General features: G+C 36.6%; 1 protein-coding gene across 3 annotated transcripts; it reads left to right on the top strand.

Annotated features, from left to right (window-relative positions):
- The first annotated feature begins 687 nt into the window (after window positions 1–687).
- arpp21 (cAMP regulated phosphoprotein 21) lies at window positions 688–20,013 on the top strand. 3 transcript variants are annotated; one of them, XM_039680650.2, is made up of 20 exons: window positions 688–894; window positions 3,469–3,714; window positions 3,819–3,857; window positions 5,767–5,835; window positions 7,704–7,812; window positions 8,698–8,776; window positions 8,853–8,912; window positions 9,017–9,154; window positions 9,221–9,320; window positions 9,425–9,523; window positions 9,931–9,968; window positions 11,325–11,381; window positions 12,095–12,258; window positions 14,354–14,464; window positions 16,555–16,691; window positions 17,100–17,180; window positions 17,282–17,512; window positions 17,599–17,677; window positions 17,991–18,106; window positions 19,324–20,013. In XM_039680650.2, exons 2-20 carry the CDS (start codon window positions 3,583–3,585, stop codon window positions 19,525–19,527), a joined length of 2,043 nt encoding a protein of 680 aa, XP_039536584.2. In that variant the 5' UTR covers window positions 688–894; window positions 3,469–3,582; the 3' UTR covers window positions 19,528–20,013. The 3 variants fall into 3 exon arrangements, with proteins under 3 accessions (XP_039536584.2, XP_088979194.1, XP_039536585.2); XM_039680651.2 differs by having other exon boundaries at window positions 689–894; window positions 3,822–3,857; XM_089123068.1 differs by lacking the exon at window positions 3,819–3,857.
- Window positions 20,014–20,904: the final 891 nt, after the last annotated feature.

Raw genomic sequence — 20,904 nt, 5'->3', positions numbered from 1 at the left:
TTGCCAGAGTTGCACACTCATAAATGTGTAGGCATTTAATTAAGGAGACAGACAACATCAGGTGTTATCAACACACACTCTCTAAAAACTGCTAAACTATCTCCAGTTCTCTGAAACGTTGGTAGAAAGAGAGTCAATGTGCAGCTGTGAAGTCTAGTTGTGGTGTGTGTGTGTGTGTGTGTGTGTGTGTCAGTCTGAGTGTCGCATAATCTTTTCATCTAACAGGTGTCGTTGCAGTAGCTATTTGGTGGTTTTCTTTGTGTGAGAAATGCACACTTTTATCTGTAGATGAGAATATTAAACAGCTTAGAAGCTATCTTGAAACATGGATATAAGCTATTAGATCCTGAAACGTATATTTTTCTACATTTAATGAATAATATTCTTTAAAAAAAATGCACCATAGAAAAGTCATTAATAAATAAATAAATAAAAATGTTTATTAACCTATAACAAATAAAAAGGTTCTTACTCTGTGTTGACTGGTGGATTACCCATTTATTGTGATTTTACAGTTCTACTAATAATAAACTAAACTATTACCACAAGGGACATGTTTGGTGAATCAGTTGCCATTGTGTCAGACGAGTTTTTTATATTTTTGCCTTACATATAATTTCCTCACATCTAACTAATGTTGGTATGGATGTCTTGCTTTTTTTAACCGGCTCTGTGTGTGTGTGTGTGTGTGTCTGTGTCTGTGAGCGCGCAGCTTGAGTGCCAGGAAGAGGCTGATCGCACGAGAGCGCGCGCGCGCGCGTTTAATTGAGTGTGTTGAGCGCGCGTGGCGTGAGTGAGTCTGTCAGAAACAGAAGATGTTTGACAAGCTCACCGGAGACCCAAGCGCTCAATCCTGACGAGTTCAACTGTTTGTTCGGTTCGCGTTTAACACAGGTAAGCAAAGTCTGTTGTCTCATGCGGTTCAAGCTTCATTAGGGCGCGCGATTTTATACCGTGGCTTGTTGTTGTGAGTTCCTTTTAACTATAATTTAGTCTTCATAACCTCAATCATATCACAACGTAAGGGCACTTGTGTCTGGTTCACTTACTAACAAGCATTAGTTTTTTTTTTAGCTATTTTTATGACGAATTGTTCTGTCGATATATAGTCTGATGTTGGGTTCAGGGTTGTTAAACTACCAGCAGTGGTCTGGGTCGTTTTTAGAAAGCACAGCTGCTCCCTGGCCTGCGTCGCTCCGTGCGTCAGTCACAGTCTGAGATCCAAACAGCCCCTCCAAATATAACCCGTGCCAGTCAGACTGAACTAGGAATGCGACGTAGTGGTGGAAACCGAAGCCCATCTCGGCTGCTATACCTTCATGCGGACAGACAGACAGATATCTGAATACAGATCTTTGCCCTAGTCTGCAGAGCGCGTGTGTGTTTGGCTTTTCCACATGGTTTAACGCACTCACAATCTATACCTATTATATGGTAACCAAATAACCATAACGTCAGCCAAAGTGCTATATTAGTTGTCATTAAAAATTAAAGTTTAACGTTACATTGTTTAAAGTAGGACAGTTCATTTAAAATAGATAGTTCAACCAAAAATGAAAATTCTGTCATTAACTTATTTTTTCCCATATTATGGAAGCCAATGTGATCCATCAACTGGTTACTGACATTCAAACTGGTTACCGACATTAGGTTAGTGACATTCAAATTTTCATCTTTTGGGAAAGAAATTCATAATGTTTGGAGTGAGTAATAAATGACACATTTTTGAGTGAATTAAAGTAACGTTATCTTTAAGCAACTATAGTTTGATTGTGAATGCTGCTCACAACAGTTCTGAAAATGAGTAACTTTTAATTAGTATGCTGCTAGTTAATGTCGAGTAACGTTTCTGACATAAATTCTCGCAGATTTCGACAAAAAGCCAGAGCATCACGGTTTGATTGTCGCCAAGCAAAATAACAGACTAAAAGACGGACTGGCGCTTCGTCTATGAGTGGAGTGGAGTGATTTTTCTGCTGTGCTCATAGCGTTCTGTAATTACACCGTTTGAAATCCAGGCCGGGGTTTATATTTCCCGCTCTGTAAACTAGAAAGTAAACCGCTCCGAACTATAATATTTTTTTTATAGATGAAATGTCTGTATAATTTATATTAGTATATACACCATTACGATAACACCATAATATAATAATAAAATAAATATAGAACACCATAATTTTAGTAGGTTTACTAGTATCAATTCTATGATGTTTTTGCAGAAACTATGTAGGCCTACTATATTTATAAGGGTTAGTCAGTGGCCAAAAACCCTGAGCAATGTGCTGCTGTTTCATCAGATGTAAAATGGCATATCTGTCATACAATTACTTTACATCCACGTTTGAAGCCACCTGTTAGCTAACCCAGAAAACACCTGATGAAGTGATAGACACGCCACGTCTGTGTGTGTGTGAAGGCGTATGGCTTAACACTGGTGAAAGTGAGTCAGTGACTCAGTGGTCAGACATGAAGACAAGTTCAAACATGACTAAAGTGATGACATTAGAGTGAGGATGCTGTCTTTTTCAAACTGTGTGTGTGTGTGCTTTCCATTCAGGGAGTCTTCATTAGGAATATAATTTACAGCACCTGCCACTGCTATGAAAAGAGCTGCACATAATACATGCACAGTCAATGCAGACCTCTTACACGCATAGGTATTTTTATCCAGATCAGCATTGCTGGAGAGCTTCTCAACTGGTTTTGCTTCAAGATTTTACATTAAACAATAAGTACCATCTTGTCATGCAAAATTAAAACAAAATATCCTTAAAATCAATTATAAATGTATTAAGAATACTTCGATCTGCATAGGCCTAAAACTGTTAACATGACAGAAAGAACCGGAAAACTGAATGTTTTTTATTGGTTGAGCACTTTTAAAAATTATTATTCTCTTGAATTTTAACATTTCAGCTATTCATTCGCCACACGGCTCATTGTGGTTGGCACAAACCATGCTTATCCTTGTTTAAAATTCATATTTCTTTTTACCCGGTGTATTCTTTTTCATAATTTCTGAAGATGTTTTACGCAGTCTGTCTGTGTTGGTATGTCTAATTAATCTAGCTTTTAACCAAATGACATATGAATTTATACCAAAATATTGTGTGATTGGAAGAACAGCATTTGACATCAACAACAAAACACATTGGAATCATTTTCCTCGTTTTTAAAGTCTATTTATTTTGCTGTCCTGGCTGTACACAATTATGCGTTTAATTTCATTTCATTTTAACTTGAGACCAAGTAAATCATTTTATGACCTGAATGAAAAATAAAGATATTTTATTACTATTGATATGGTTGGAAACTTAATTAATCACCTATTTGAGCTTATACGAGTAGTATATGTAAGAATGTATATATACCTGGCATAGTGCTCAGAATTAAAAAAAATTATTACAGATCTGAGAGGGAATTTTTGTTCTAAGATGTGTTTTTTTTTCCGCTTCTTTACTAAATAAGAATCTAGCCATCTATTCTGGGAAGAGAAGAGTGGACCGAGGGAAAAAGAGAGAAAAGAAGACATCTTGTCTCTGTATTAACTGGCTTGGATGGTCATGGTGGCCAATAACTGATATGACTTTTGAATCTGCAAACTTCAAGATGTCCGAAACAGGAGAATCTGAAAATCTCCCAGAATGCACTATGGAGGAGACTCCACCTCCATGTCGTACCACAGAAACAGAGGATGGTCATAAATCCAGCCAGGTGACAATCCACATCCAACACCTTTGAGCATTTACTCTTTAGTTTCTTCCTTGTTTAATTTCCTCCCATCTTTTTCTTTTAACCATGTTTTTATTTTCTTTAAGCAGCCAAAATCAGATGGACAACTTAAAAAGAAACTGAAGGTAGGATAGCAATTGAATCCAATTATTAAAACACCCTCCCTGTAGAGCATTCGTTTCATGTATGAGTTTATTTACCTTTCAACGTTTATGTGAGATTGATGGCTTTATGCTCGGCAGAATATTGCTTTTTGAATCATTCTCCTTAGTGGGTAAATGGCATTTGCTGCTGACTGTTGAACCTCAGCGGTTATGTGGCTCAGTCAGAATACCATTAAACATTGCATTCAGTCCCTATAGTTACCCAGCTCCATCAAGTAAATCACATCAGCAGCTTCAGTCAGTCCACCAGCAGGTTCAAATAGTGTAAAAATAGCGTAGTTACACTTTTCAACCTGTAGCGTTGATCCAATGATCAAGAAATACAATCACTAGGGCATCACTGCCTTTCTGCTGCATGTGCTCAATGAAAATAGTGATGTATTTAAAATAATATCTATAGGCTACATAACAATATAAAAGTCAGAAATCTTATCTCCGCCTATAGGAATGTAGAAATATAGAATTTGGACAAATGAAAGCTGGAATTGGCTATTTATATACTTTGCATTTAAGATTTAATTTATATTCGGCATCTTGTCATTCTGTTAAAAAAATAATAATAATTGAAATGACTTAAAGTCCCCGTGAAATCAAAATTGAACCTATTTACTTTGTTAGCGCATATTACTAGTCTTGTGGTGAACAATTAATCTGTGCAAGTAAGAATATATTAAAAAAATGTTTTACCTTGGTAATCTTTAATCAAAATCTGAAAAGTTACTTCCGGTCTGGAACGGTTTCTTTTTCTGATGACGTAGGTTTCACAGCTTGGGTGGGGAAAGCTTAACCACTCCCCTCAAACCGTTAGTTTGCTATGAGCGAGAGATGGAGAGGAGGAGCGCTAGAGTAAAACCCTGCCCTCTGTTCAATATTCCGTTTCACTTGGAAATACGTCACAGCACTGGAGAAAAATCGTTTGCGACTTCCGGTTCACGGGGACTTTAAACATCCAAGTTGATTTTACTTTAAAAAAATTTAAAGGAGTAGTTCACTTTTAGAAAAAACTTCTGCTAATAATTTACTCACCCCCATGTCATCCAAGATGTCCATGTCGTTCTTTCTTCAGTCGAAAAGAAATTAAGGTTTTTGATGAAAACATTCCAGCATTTTTCTCCATATAATGCACTTTACTTTTAACCAAATGGTTCAAGGTCCAAAAGACAGTTTCAGTGCAAACTGCAAACTGTTCAAAGGGTTTTTTGTGTCATTTGGTTCATTCAACGAACGAAATGAACAAATTGACTCGGGAAAAGATTTGTTCATTTTGATAAACAAGTTTGAACAGGAGAGTCACCAATGCGCATCACAGAACAGAGCAAGGCGAGCATTTGAGCTTATAAAACTTAAACTTTGTTATTTATTTTTTAAATGAGTGATCGTTTCACTTGATAAGACTCTTATTCATCGTCTGGTGTCACTTAAAGCGATAGGGAAAAATTCCATTTCATCATTTTTTCAAACATTGTGTTACCTTTGAATGTTCTCTGAACGTTCTAAATCAAGTAGAAACATTAAAAAATATTAGGTCAACATCCAACTGAAAGTTTCAGGGGAAAAAATCTCCGTAAGCGATGCTAAAAATAAAGTTTATGTGCTAGCGTTTCAGTGAATGTTTTAATAAGTTTGAATGAACGTTCTATTAATGGAGGAACATTTGCTCATAACTTTAATCTGGGAAACTGCTTTAAAGAAAAATCAGGCAACAACCATATAAAGACAATCCTCTCCATATCCTTTTGTGTTCAGAATATATTATGGTTGAAATAACAAATGCAGCAATAATGTGCGCTGAGAACAATCCTCTCTAGTAAAAATGTTTCTTTTCCTTTGTGATGTGGGGTTATTGAATGAATGTGTGTGTGTGTTACAGGCCAAAGGGAAATTAGTTCGGAGCACAGCTGTATGTGAGGAGTCTTTATCCACTGAGGAGAACAGTAAGGTAAGAATCATTCAAATCATTGTCTTTCTTTTCTCTCTATAACCTAAAAACACTTTACAATCTTACATCCACCATTAAAGTTAAATTTGATAGTCTGATGGGATAGGACACGTGTAAGTGAATCAAGACTGTTACCGCTGCTCTCGTTAGTGTTCCAACAATACAGGGTTTTTAAAGCGGTGGTTGATTGTGATTTCACTTTTTTCGTTTTAAATAGTTTTCATTTTAAACAATTAAATGTGTAATGTTGCTGTTGGTGCATAAACAGTATCTGTAAAGTTGCAGCGCTGAAAGTTCAGTGTAAGCAGAGATATCGTCTTTTAAAAATCAGGAAGTTTAATGCCTACAGAAATGACTCGATTGGGACTACAACGGGTTTTAGACGTCACTAACCCATACATTTAAATCAACCCTCCCTACGGAATATGCAAAAAAGGGCATGGCCATATTTCTGCGGCTCATCGAAAGTGTGTTATGTTCATCCAGCTATCAGGTCTTCTGTGTTTGGACTTCCCACGGACGTTGTACTTCGTCAACAATGGATACAATTTATGTTTGATTATGTTCCTGAAAATGACGATCGTAATTTAGCTCTCTGTGCTGCGCATTTTACGAGAGACAGCTTCCAGAATCTCCACGAATTCAATGCCGGATTCAACAAGAAACTGTTACTAAAACATGAAGCAGTTCTAACTTTAAAACCAGAGGCAGCAGTTGTTGGGCCACAACCTGTAAGTAGGCTAAATAATTTTAAATGTATTTCAGACGTAATGTTTTAGTTTTTATCAAATGCCAGCGCTGGCTTTATATCCACTTAGTTTTGCTATTTCGTGTCTATGACAAACGCGTACAAACATTTTGGACCTGAATTTGTATATGTACTCATTTTGTACATGTATTTTTCATGTATATATACTTTATGACGTTATTTTCGATTTGATCAAGAACATAAACCAATGCCAACGCTGTTAGTACTGTATATAGTAGCCAGTTAGTTTGATGCTATTTTGTGTAAAACAAATGTGTATAAAGTTTAAAAAATGATTCAGCTGCTGTTATCAGTGTTCAGTATGGTTTTAACACAGTTGCCACATGTAGGCTACACCTAAATAAAACGATACACTGAGTAAACAGTTTTGTGATTAGATAAACGGTTGTTCATTATATCGATAAAACAATAACTTTAAAAAAAAAACATTTATTCAGTTATATTAAATGTTTAATCAGGAGAAAACCGTATCTCAAAAGCTAACAAGCAGCAGTAGCATTTTTTTAAGTAACAACATATCAAAATTCTTATATAATAATAGTGGAGTAGAATAGAATAATAATAATTTTTATTTTAAAATGTACCATTCAGAAACGTTTTGTAAGAGCCGTGTTTGGGGAGGTTATGCTTGACTCTCTTCATCGCCGCTTTCTGGGTCTGATTCTGGCTCATACTGTTTCGGCAGTATCAACACTTATTTACATTGACCGGAGCACATGAAACATTTACCCGTAAAGGTAATGGGTGTGAAGTTTCCGGACAACATGCACTACACGGTTTAGCCAATCACAACACACCGGCCCAAACTAACCAATCTGAGCACATTGCCTGTTTCTGAGGGAGTGGTTTCATAGTCAACCGGTCGTTCAAATGACAGAGGAGAAAGCGGCTTACAATAAAGGTGAAATTTATGACTTTTTAAAAAAGAAAAACCACGAATACATGTTATATTGTACCCCATAAACACAATCATGCAAATTAAAAAGCAGTAAACCACCCCTTTAATGGAAATATGGAGTATTGCATTTGGTCTCCCCATACATTACATCCTTGAAATGAATGATAGTTTTTGAAGGAACTCTGTTCTGTCTGGTCTTAGGAAAACGAGAGCAAGACGGCTATATCTAGTGACCTTGATGACAGTCCTGAGTGCAATGAGGAGGAAGAGGAGAAGAGCATCACATCGAAAAAAACTAGTTTATCCAAAGGTAATTGACCTAGCGTGTGTGCATTTGTGTATCATGCAATCATGAAGTATGTGTGCGTTTCATCAAGATCTGTGAAAAAGAATGCATTCATTTTTTCAAACATGGGATGTTTAAGTGTTCAAAATGAATGAGTCGATTAATGCAGAATCTATTTATTTATTTCTTAAACTTCAGAGTGAACAGATTTTTTTTATTTAAAATGTACTTTCTATTGATTCTAAATTAATTTGAGGATATATCGTTCAAAAGCTTTGGGATAGGTAAGATTAGTTTGTTTTTGAAAGATGTATTTTATGCTCACCGAGGCTCTATTATTTCTTCTATTTAAAAAAAAACGTAATATTGTGAAATATTATTACAATTTTAAAATAACCGTTTTAATCTATTTTAAAATGGAATGTATTCCTGTGATAAAAGCTGAATTTTCAGCATCATTCCTCCAGTCTTCGTTGTCATATGATCTTTCAGGAATCATTTTAATAGGCTGATTTGCTGCTCAAAAAAATCATATCTGATTATTATCAATGTCTATTATCAATATTTTTGTTGGGAGCCGTGATACATTTTTAAGGATTCTTTGATGAATGGAGAGTTCAAAATGCCAGCATTTATTTGAAAATAGCATTATAAATGTCTTTACTCTCACGTTTGATCAGTTTAATTGTATCCTCGTTAAATAAAAGTATTTATTTCTTTTTTTTAAACTTACTGCCCTCAAACCATTAAATGATACTGTATGTTCCTTACTAAAGATTTTAATGTTATTTGCAGTTAATTCATTTGTTCATTCGATTCAAAGTCCTAATTTTTGAGACATACTTTCAATCCCTTGCATATCTAAAATGTAATTCCATGCACACGTGTGTGTGTGTGTGTGTGTTTTAGAGCCCAGTCTGGAGTATACAGACTCCACCGGCATTGATCTGGAGGAGTTTTTAATCACTACTTTGAAGAGCAGTCCCAGGTGTGTAAAAGATTGAAAATATCCCTTCATTCTCCTCCTTCCATTCCTGCAGAATCTGTTTATTTTTGGCTTACAGGGACCGACTGATGCTCTTAAAGCTCGAGCAGGACATGACTGACTTTATGACAGACAACAGGTACCGTTCCATGCATGTCTTGATGGTCTACAGATAGACACACTTGTAATGTGATATAATGTCTCTCTCTCTCTCTCTCTCTCTCTCTCTCTCTCTCTCTGTAGTTCCTATAAAAAGTTCCCTCAGATGTCCTCGTATCACAGGATGCTTGTCCACAGGGTCGCAGCTTATTTTGGTCTGGAACACAATGTGGATCACAGTGGAAAAGCGGTCATCATCAACAAAACCTGCAATTCCAGGATGTATGTGTCTGTTATATTTGTGCATTTGTGAAGGAATGGATGTGGGCATAACGTAATGTTTTTCAGACCAGAACATCGGTTTGCTGAACATGTTCAGGAGGAGAAGACAGAGGAAAGAAGATCAATACTGAAGAGAGACACCAGTCAGGAGAAAGAAGACAGTCAGGTTTGGACAAACGCACATTTCACTGATCACTTGGGCACGATCATTGGCTCCTCTAATAGCTCTGATCTTTGCGGCTGGTTAACTCTCGTCTGCTTTTTTTATAGCTGAGGGTTCCATCTCTCAAAGATCAGATGAGAAGCAAGTCAATAGAAGAGAGAGAGGAGGAGTACCAGAGAGTCCGGGAACGCATATTCTCACAGGACGTAAGAAAACACTGAACATGCACACATAGTCGTACAAAATCCTTTTAAGGCAAGTTATTTCCCTCGGCGCCCGCCTTTGAAACGCCTCTTGGCCAGCATCAGTCTTGAAAGTACAGCTCCTATCTCTTTGAATGGGGAGACATCAAATTCTCCAAAGCTTACAATTAAATTACATATTGGAAATCACAAATTAAATATGACTTCAACAATTTTGCTTCTAAACACTCAAATCATGACAAAAATCTGCCTTTCTCAGGCTGGATCAGCAATTAGTCGTGTTTGTACCATATTGAGCGTTACACTTTCTTCCAGTCATAGTAATGTCAGTGTACTGTGTTTGCATATCTAAAGTCTTTGGTATTACATTAAAGTTTGGCCTCTAATTGTTTTGCTCTTTTATTTTTCAGCCCGCTGGTCTTTCGCAGAGTGTTTATATTGAGACCAGGTAAACCTCTCTCAATAGTTCATATTAAAGGAGTAGTTCACTTTTTTTAAAAACTTTTGCTGTCATCCAAGATGTCCATGTCTTTCTTTCATCAGTCGAAAAGAAATGAAAGTTTTTGATAAACATTCCAGGATTTTTCTCCATATAATGGACTTCAATGGGGTCCAAATAGTTCAAGTTCCAAATGAGAGTTTCAGTGCAGCTTCAAAGGGCTTTAAACGACACCAGACAATAAATGACCGATCGTTTCGCTAGATAAGACCCTTATTCATCCTTATTCAGCTGCACTGAAACTCTCATTTTGACCTTGAACTGTTTGGACCCCATTGAAGTCCATTATATGGAAAAAAAATCCTGGAATGTTTTCATCAAAAACCTTAATTTCTTTTCGACTGAAGAAAGAAAGACATGGACATCTTGGGGGTGAGTAAATTATCAGCAAAAGTTTTTTTTAAAACTGAACTACTCCTTTAAGAATATGTTTGAAATGTTGCATTTAAATACATATGCAAAAAATATAATAATATTTAAATATTAAATGACTGCTCTTCAAAATAAAGTAATCAGTATTTTTTGTAAACCATGTAATGCCTGGTTCAGATTACACGATTTTAGCCCGATTTTGGCACGATCTATTTGCGTAGGGTGTCGTGGGGATTCGTAAACGACAACGGGCGTCGGGACGCAAAATTCGTTCGTATCATCTCGTATAGTTTGTCATAGTGGGCGACAACCTACGTCGCGTCTGCGATGCTTCACGACAAAAAGACTAGCATGTTTAATTTTTTTAACGGTCGTCCACGACGGTTCTGTCACATGTATGAGATTGACCAATAGGAGCACAAGCTTTTCCATATACAACTTTCAAAAAAGACAAAACGAAAGAGAGACGATGGTGCTAACGTTAAAACTAGAAGTAAAAATATATAAGAAAACAATATTTTACCTCAAGTTCTCTTTGCAGGGTTCTCAAGTCTCACGCAATGGCCGTGAGACACGCAATTCAACCAGTTCACACACTCACACGCCACACTGTGTATTCCTCATGCTGAAAGGGCAATGCCGAGCAATCCAGGAAGTCACTCGCTACGAGTTTTGCCTTCTCGATGCCATCAAGTGCGCCATTAAACACGGCATGCGATGACTGGTCAGGAAGTAGCGTGTAGTCTGACACGTGTCTTGTCCACGACACGACAAGCTTTTAGGAGCCAAAATCGTGTAATCTGACACAGTGACTATCGTAACAGACAAAAAAAATCGTGTAATCTGAACCAGGCATAATTGAAAAATCTAATTTTATCAATATAATTATAAATAAATGGACTGCACTTCAACTATTCTCTTCTTTTATATCAGAGGTCTAGATGACAGTAGTATCCTCACTGAGACACAGAGAAGACGCCAGCTCTTTAGGTGAGAAATTATTTCTCTCTATAATCCGACCACTAAAGATGCGTCCGAGGAAAGAAAGATTGTTCTGTGATTGGCTAAAAAGGCTGTTCCACTTTGTGACACACAGGTGTTATTTCAGTTATGTTAGAAACAATTTATGTGTGGTCCAAAAATCACTTTCAACACCTTTAAAGAGGACCTATGATGATTGTTCAAAGTTACAAACAAAGACCCTCCAGCGAGAGTTATTCTCTATATTAGTGTCATTGTTTCTGGACTCCTGAAACGCCTCCATTGTAGTCTTGAGTTTTTTCCGGGAACAAACACATCACAATATTCCTCATTTAAATAATTTACGCACAAGGCATACGCAGAATAACGGGGTGGGGCCTGGTTAGTTAGTAATGTGTTGAAAACATTCATTTCAACAACAGTTCATTTCAACAGAGAAGACTTAAGTCTTCTAACGATGACTTAAGTTGGCTAACGATGCTTTCAGGAAACGCACCCCAGAGCGTTACTGACAGACTGGGAAGGGAGGAGCTGCAACAATGGAGAAAATGGGGAAAAAAATAATGTTTTTGAACATTTAAGCATGAAAACCTGTTCCAGTAGAGCCCCCAAACAAATCAAGGGCTTAATAGATGATCTTTAATGTTTTCAACTTATTCTTACCGAAAATGTAACTCAAACTTCTTTCAACAACTGATTATGAGTGGTTTTGAGCTGTGCAGGGGTAACCGGGACGGTTCGGGTCGTCTGTCCGGCAGCAGGCAGAGCAGTTTTGAGCTGGACTCGCACTGGAATGACCCTCGACCCTGGAGCAGCACAGATTCAGACAGCTCAACATGGACGTCTAAATCTCGTTCAGACAGCTGCTCCAAACTCTGCAAACCAGGTACAAAAATAACACTGTCCATTATTTAACATGAACTAACAATGAAAAATACTTTACAGGATTTATTAATTTGGATGTTAATCTTATTTACGTTCACTAATACTTTTTAGGCTCAAAAGTTGCATCTGTAACAATAGTTAATAAAGCACTCTGAACTATCGTGAATAATTTTCGTTAACTAACATTAACAAAGGTTAATAAATGCTGTAAATATATAATGCTCATTGTTAATGCTAACAAATGAAACCTCAAATGTTATTAGTTTAGGATTGAAAGATTCTATGGACAAAAAAAATCTTACAGAATGTCTTAATATTTTGTTTATCTGGGAGCACTGCACTAATATCCATTAATTCATGTCTAACTAATGCACATATAGTCATGAGTTAATGAACTAAACCATTAATTAATGATTACTGCATCAGCAACTAATAGAGTCTATATGATTAATAGATTAAGTAATACATGAATTGCTCTTAATTCAATGGGTCATTGTGTATTAATTCCTAAAACATATTTTATTAACTAATAGTGTAAATTAATTGCCACAATTAGTCAACGCTATGCATTTCAACTTCCAGTTGTCTGCTTTAATTAATCATTAGCTAATGATTTGCAAAGGCATCATTATGTTATGACTTTACTTGTTGAGCCACATCACTGTTGGCTAATTGATAAGTAATATGTCATTTTGGTTTTGACATCCACACTATGGATGAACCACCACATCCAACAGTTCATGGCACAGGAGTGTGTCAGGTTAACCTTGAGCTCTAGGATTTAAAGGAAGAACACTGAGAACATGCGTCCGGGCTTTGCTATTTCATAACGCAGTGTCTAGACCGGACGAAGACACTAGAACCCATTATAATCAGTGATGCAACACTGGATGCGACACAGCTGCACGACACAACAAAACCCCGACAGTAAACTGATGCCACTCTATTTCTGACGTAATCTGAGCTCTTGCACTACTTCTGTTATGAAGGACAAATGGACTTGCAAAGGTCTGTCATGTCCAGTGTAGACAGCTGTAATGGTCTCATCCAGTTTAAACGCGGTGCAACAGCGTCAGTATTTCAGATTCTGGTGTGCTGATATTTGTGTGCGGCCCAACTTACCCATCCCTCAAACACGCTCTGACATTACACTCCTTAAAGCTACACTGTGTAACTCTTTTAGTTTATTCTTGGCTAAAAACACTTAGTTCTTTCAAAATATATGTGCTCATTAATGTATATTTACTTCGTTCAAGTAATAAAGTATTCTCGTGAGTGAATAATATGCCATTGAAAATACATACGGGTAAGGGGTTCTAATGTCGGTCGCCATGTTGACCCTCCATCTTGAAAGTACATTAGCCAAAGAGGGACATACCCGTTAATTCAAGCTTCGCCTTTCGCGTTTACGCTTGAGTTAACACTCATGGACGAGGTTGAACTGGAAGCCATGTTAGTCTTGGACTACATTGGCCACCGTAGGAGTTAAAAATAAATCAGAATTGAGAGGAACAGAAACTAATATTCACTGGATGGTCATATACCTTTTCACCGCTAGATGGGGGTAAAAATCACACAGTGTAGCTTTCAGTGGGGATGACAAAACCCATAACCATAATGACATTACTTATCATTTAGCTAACAGTCATGTGCCTCAACAAGTAAAGTCATAACATAATGATGCCTTTGCAAATCATTAGCTAATGATTAATTAAAGCAGAGTGCATAGCGTTGACTAATTGTGGCAATTAACACATTAATTTACACTATTAGTTAATAAAATGTTATTTAATAATCATTAATTAATGGTTTAGTTCTTCATGAGTCATACATTAACTCTGTGCATTCGTTAAGTGTGAATTAATGCATATAAGTGCACCCGTATTGTAAAGAGTTACCGTTTATCTTAATTTTTTCCTAAATTACAGCATGACTCAGCATCATTTGAGATTGATCCAAAGAGCATCCTTGTGCTGGACAAAGAGTCACATGATCAATGTTACAAATTTCCTAATTTGATTAGTGGCCTGGAAATAGTTCAGAATCCTTCATAATGTTTCTGATCTGCTGTTGTTTCTGTGGGATCAATCCAACAGTGTCTGAGTCATCGCTATCATACGCTCCACCCAACAACAACCCTGCTTACATTCTTGTGCCTGCTGAGTCATCCATACCTCCTGGGAGCATCTTACTGAACCCACATACAGGTACATACACACACACACAGAGTCTGGTTCGCTATCTTTGTGAGGACTCTCCGTAGATGGAATAGTTTTTATACTGTCCAAACTGTATATTAAAGGATTAGTTCACTTTTGAAAAAACTTTTGCTGATAATTTACTCGCCCCCATGTCATCCAAGATGTCCATGTCTTTCTTTCCTCAGTCGAAAAGAAGTTAAGGTTTTTGATGAAAACATTCCAGGATTTTTCGCCATATAATGGACTTCAATGGGAACCAGACGATCCAAGGTCCAAAAGACAGTTAATAACAGTTTCAGATGCAGCTTCAAATGTCTTTAAACGACACCAGACGATGAATAAGGTGCTGATGTGTGCATGCGAAACGATCGGTTATTTCAAAACTTATTCCAAAAAAAAACTTTTCTAAGGACAAATGCTAGCCTTGCTCTCTTATTCTGTGAGGCGCGTTTGTAACGTCACGTAATACGTAATTACGTTCAAAAGGTCACGGGCGACGTAGTACAGAGTCAGTGTTTACAAGTTGAACGCATAGGTTAAACATGCAAACTAACTCAAACGCCTTTTACAAAAAAAGGAATTAAAAGGTAAAACAACGATGTCGGACGATTTTGATTCTGTACTTCCGGCCACGTCGCCCGTGACCTTTTGAACGTAATTACGTATTACGTGACGTTACAAACGCGTTACAAAGGCCAGCATTTGTCCTTAGAAAAGTTACATTTTTGGAATAAGTTTTGAAATAACCAATCGTTTCGCATGATAAGACCCTTATTCTTCGTCTGGTGTCGTTTAAAGACATTTGAAGCTGCATCTGAAACTGTTATTAACTGTCTTTTGGACCTTGGACTGTCTGGTTTCCATTGAAGTCCATTATATGGAGAAAAATCCTGGAATGTTTTCATCAAAAACCTTAATTTCTTTTCGATTGAGGAAAGAAAGACATGGACATCTTGGATGACATGGGGGTGAGTAAATTATCAGCAAAAGTTTTTTCAAAAGTGAACTAATCCTTTAAGTCCCCTTACACTAACCCGACCCTTCACACACAACGTTCTGCGTTTTTACATTTTCAAAAAAAAAAAAAAAATCTGTATGATTTATAAGCTTGTGTACCTCAATTTAGGTCCCCACAGTGACACGAGTCCGGCGAACTCCGGCGAACAATGAACCTTTGGTCTAATAAAACATCGGTACCTAGTCAATCGTTCTCTGAGTTTTGTTTTCATGATAATCGAATGTAAAGAGTTTTATCTCTAAAAACTGTTTAACGTATAATGCTAGTAATGGGGGCATTGACTAAGTAAAAAGAAATCGCTAGTTTATACCACTAACAAGGCTCAAAATAGCCCCACACTAACGCAGTAACATAATGAGGCTCCATACATGCAAAACGAAGCATTGAGAACTTTGTAAGTGTACAGACCGTTTAATAAGAAGATACTTTATGAAGACAGTTCACTTCATGTATACACAGCAGGAGCCATCTTAAAAAATAGTCTCGATAAGTCGATCCCCGAACGGCATCAGAAGTTCACTGAACTTCATACAGCTCAGATCACTCAGCACGACGTTCGTGGTTTGACTTATCGAGACTATTTTCTAAGATGGCTCCTGCTGTGTATACATGAAGTGAACTGTCTTCATAAAGTATCTTCTTATTAAACGGTCTGTACACTTACAAAGTTCTCAATGCTTCGTTTTGCATGTATGGAGCCTCATTATGTTACTGTGTTAGTGTGGGGCTATTTTGAGCCTTGTTAGTGGTATAAACTAGCGATTTCTTTTTACTTAGTCAATGCCCCCATTACTAGCATTATACGCTAAACAGTTTTTAGAGATAAAACTCTTTACATTCGATTATCATGAAAACAAATCTCAGAGAACGGTTGGCTATGTACCGATGTTTTATTAGACCAAAGTTCCGGAGTTCTCCTTTAAAGTCCATTTCGGGATAGAAAAACATATTTATATATATATATATATATACAGACACACACACACAATTCACTAGTAGAAGCTGACTCATTGGTTCACACTGACTTAGTCTACACACCAAATAATCTCTCTCATCCAACAATGAACATGTCCTTTAGGGCAGCCGTTTCTGAATCCTGATGGAACTCCAGCCGTTTACAACCCACCAGTAAATCACCAGCTTAACCCAGTACAGTCACAAGCCCCGCCCCCTCCACCTCAGCAGCAGCCAATAGCAAGCCATGGTGTCCCTCAGGTGAGTGAAAGACTCGTGGTGCACAATATATATCGGTAGTCTGATTTTGTTTTATAAATCTGTATTGGTATTGTAATTTTTCATGCTCATTTGACCTGTTTTTACATTCATCTAACGCTCACTTAAAGTTCATCTTTAAAAACAGTAATAGTTTTATAAAACAAGTTAAAATGTAATGTTTAGCAAATCTCAAAATGAACGTCAATTTCTCATGCTGTACATTATTAAGTTCTGGGACTGTATTACAGAAACATCCTATCTTGTACTGCATGTTTAGTGACCAAAGGAATTTTTTTAAATCTTAAATATTGAATTAAGATGGGAAGTTTCTATAATACAGTCCCAGAGAAAATGTTCCTTATATAAAATCAACAAAATCCACAACCTGTCCTCTCATTTCTGGTTTAGGTACAGTACTCCTCTGTGACATACCTTCCACCTCAGCAGTTAAACGTTTCTACCTCTCAGCAACACCCAATAGAACAGACTGTAAGTGATATACATGTACTATGATACACACTATATATATATATATATATATATATATATATATATAAGAGAACATGACAAACTTATTGTTTGCTTCCTAGAGGGAAGACATTAGCTCTAAGTTTGGTCACATGACCTTGAGTCACCAGTCATCAGGAGATCTTCAAGATATGTCGTCATTCTATGTGCAAGGAGCTCCGCCCACACACAGCTATGCTCCACCCCCCACACGCAGCTATGCTCCGCCTCAGCATTCAGACAGTTACATGAGTCCTGGAATGACATTGGCTCCTCCCACAGCCCCGCCCCCTCAGACTCAGCCAAGCAACCAGGTACTTCTTCATCAATGAGTCATGAGATACGGTGTAATGTCATACTGTATATCTAATTATGAGTCAATTCTGGTGTGCCCTCTCAGGTTTCAGTGTACAGTTACCCTGTTCAGTGCCCCAGTGCAGCTCAACAGTACGCAGCGGGCAGTTACAGCACACAAACAGGTACACATGAAGATCTGTGTGTCCCTCACGCTGAGTCTCAGTAGTAGGAGAGGGGGCCGCTACACTGTAAGAGATGGTGTCACTGGTCTCACAGTGAACCGGTCTCTTTTCTTGCTATTCATATCAGCTCTCATATGAGATATCAGACGTTCAAGTCTCTGTGCTACGCATACATGCATAAAAATACATTTATAAATAAATAAACAAAGAAAAAACCTCTATTGAATTTACTCTGTGTTGGCTGTCATGTTGAGTCCGCCATCACTATACAATTAATAAAATCTCACATATTTGTCAACATTTCTTTCAACAGGATACACGCCTGTGATCTCTCACCAACAAGGTTGCCCAGGCATGATGGGAAATCAGATTCTACCCCAAACACAGCAAAGCATTATGGGACATTACCCATCCGTGTCCTCCTATCAGGTACTGATGCAAATAAACAAACTACAGACAATTTAGTTTGGAAACTCCGTCCATGCACATTTTATTGATGGGTTAATATATCAAATTGAAATCATTTGCTCTAAAATAAAATCAAGTTGTCATATTTAAATCTATATTAATATGAAATGTTATAATAATCATTAATTGCACATACACACACACCCCACACACATTACACGTGTGTGAATGAACTGTGTGTGTGTGTGTGTGTGTGTGTGTGTGTGTATATATATATATATATATATATATATATACATGATTTTTTAAATGCATTTTTTATTTTAAGGATTATTATTTTCAATATTATTGTATGTAAATATTTCTAATAATATATACATTTTATATTAAAAATATTTATATATTAAAAGAAATAATAAAATTAATAAATATTAATAAAATATAACATTAAAAAAGATAGATAGATAGATAGATAGATAGATAGATAGATAGATATAATTAATATTAAATATAAATATGCATATCAAATAATATAAAAATAAATAATTATAAATATGAATATATTTAGCCAGGCTAACGCCAGACCACGTATCATTGAGGATGAAACGTGGTCTGGAAACCACACGTTCAATTTCTCGTATTTTAGGCATGGTTTACGAATGCCCAGAGCCGTGTTATTGGGTGCTACGAATGTCTATCAAATGCACCTGTGCTCCCTCCCCATTCTGTGATTGGTTCCTGAAAAATTTGGTTCATGGTATCCAGACTGCCTAGCAGCTCGAATAAAGTCGTGCTGCGGCAAGGCAGAATGGGGAAACCCAGGCTAGAATATATTAATAAAACAATATTAAATTAAATATTAAATAACAATTTATAATAATTACAAATTTAAAAAATATATCTATATATATAATTATTATATATAATAATTAATATAATATATAATTATTATTTTAATATTTTTATTAATATTTACTACTAATAAAATATATAATAAACTTTTACTACTAATAAAGTATTACTAATATTTACGATTAATTCATTTGTGTGTGTGTGTGTGTGTGTGTGTGTGTGTGTATATATATATATATATAAATACACACACATACATTTGTGTGTGTGTGTGTGTAAGTGGGTATGTATGTATAATATATACATGCATACAAATGTATTAATATATTATTTAAAATAATAATATTTCTACATGTGTGCCTATGTGTTTTGTCTCTCCTAACAAGGTCCCGCAGCAGCAGCAGTCGTATCCCTCTGCAGTGCTGGTGTCAGGACAGGCCGGGCAGAGCCAGTGTTTGGCTCCTCCTGCTGGACTGCAGGTGTACTGCAACTCCTCTCCCCCTCCACCGCTCAGTGTGATGGGGCTCTCCTTCCAGTCCAGTAGCTGCAAAAATGGCTGTAACGTTAATCAGAACCAATGCTGGTACTAAAGGACACTGTGTACCCACACATAGTGTTATAAACTCATGCATATTCAGTGTTTGTAGCTACACATGATGTCGTGTACAGCCTGTAGCACTCGAGTCTGATCGCATCTTCAGATTCAGTCTTTTCTACTTTGTCAGAAATTTGTTTTGAATTTTACTTTACATGGAGACCGATAACGTCATGTTTCAATTGCTGTTAGAGCATAATTTATACTAAATATACTATTTATATTATGTTTTTGTTGAATATCCATAAAATGTTACATTTGAATAGTATATGATACTATATTTATCTTGTTTATAGAGGGCTATATTACATGAGTGAGGAATGAAACTAGATTCTACAAAAGTTTATCAGTGTAGAACCTTTTAAAATAATGTTTTGTTGTTTGTTTGTTTGTGTCGGAATTTTATTAGGATGCAACATTTGACCGGATTGGTGAATATCTAAGTGTCATTTCTTAAATATATGGCCTTTTAATTGGTAAACTGTTGGCTTCTTGTCTTTACTCACATTCATATCAGTCAGTCGGTGTTCTCATAGACGATTTGAGGGTTGTTCAAACATTTCACTTTGACGTTGTCCTTCAGAAATTCAGACAAATGTTTAAAAATACCTAAATTTAATTTAGCTTTGATTAAATCGGTTTGATAATAATTAAAAATATAGATTTGATTAAAAAAAATGCCATAAAACGCCCTCTGGTGGCTTTAAAGGGTTAGTTCACCCAAAAATGAAAATTAAGTCATTAATTACTCACCCCCATGCTGTACCAACCCCGTAAGACCTTCGTTCGTCTTCGGAACACAAATGAAGATATTTTTGATTAAATTTGAGAGCTGTATAACTACCACATTGGCTCCTAAGGGACTGCCTCTTGACGGCCCAGAAAGTCAATGAAGAAAATGTTTAAATATCCCAAGTGACTACCGTGGCTCAACTATATGTTTACCAAGCGACGCGAATACTTTTTGTGCGAAAAAACAAACAAAAATAACGAGTTTATTCGACTATTTTTTTCTTCCTTGTAGGCCAGAACGAGACTTCCTTATAGATTTCCACGACGCATGCGCGAGATTTGCGATCTGAAGTAGTGTAAGCTGTGTACGCAGATCGCAAATCTCGCGCATGCGTCGTGGAAATCTATAAGGAAGTCTCGTTCTGGCCTACAAGGAAGAAAAAAATAGTCGAATAAACTCGTTATTTTTGTTTGTTTTTTCGCACAAAAAGTATTCGCGTCGCTTGATAAACATATAGTTGAGCCACGGTAGTCACTTGGGATATTTAAACATTTTCTTCATTGACTTTTTGGGCCGTCAAGAGGCAGTCCCTTAGGAGCCAATGTGGTAGTTATACAGCTCTCAAATTTAATCAAAAAT

This window comes from Pimephales promelas, chromosome 18 (genome assembly GCF_988280905.1).
Source record: "Pimephales promelas chromosome 18, fPimPro1.hap1.1, whole genome shotgun sequence".
Classification (NCBI taxonomy): Eukaryota; Metazoa; Chordata; class Actinopteri; order Cypriniformes; family Leuciscidae; genus Pimephales; species Pimephales promelas.
The sequence above is the reverse complement of the archived record's forward strand: the minus strand, read 5'-3'. Positions and strand labels throughout refer to the sequence as shown.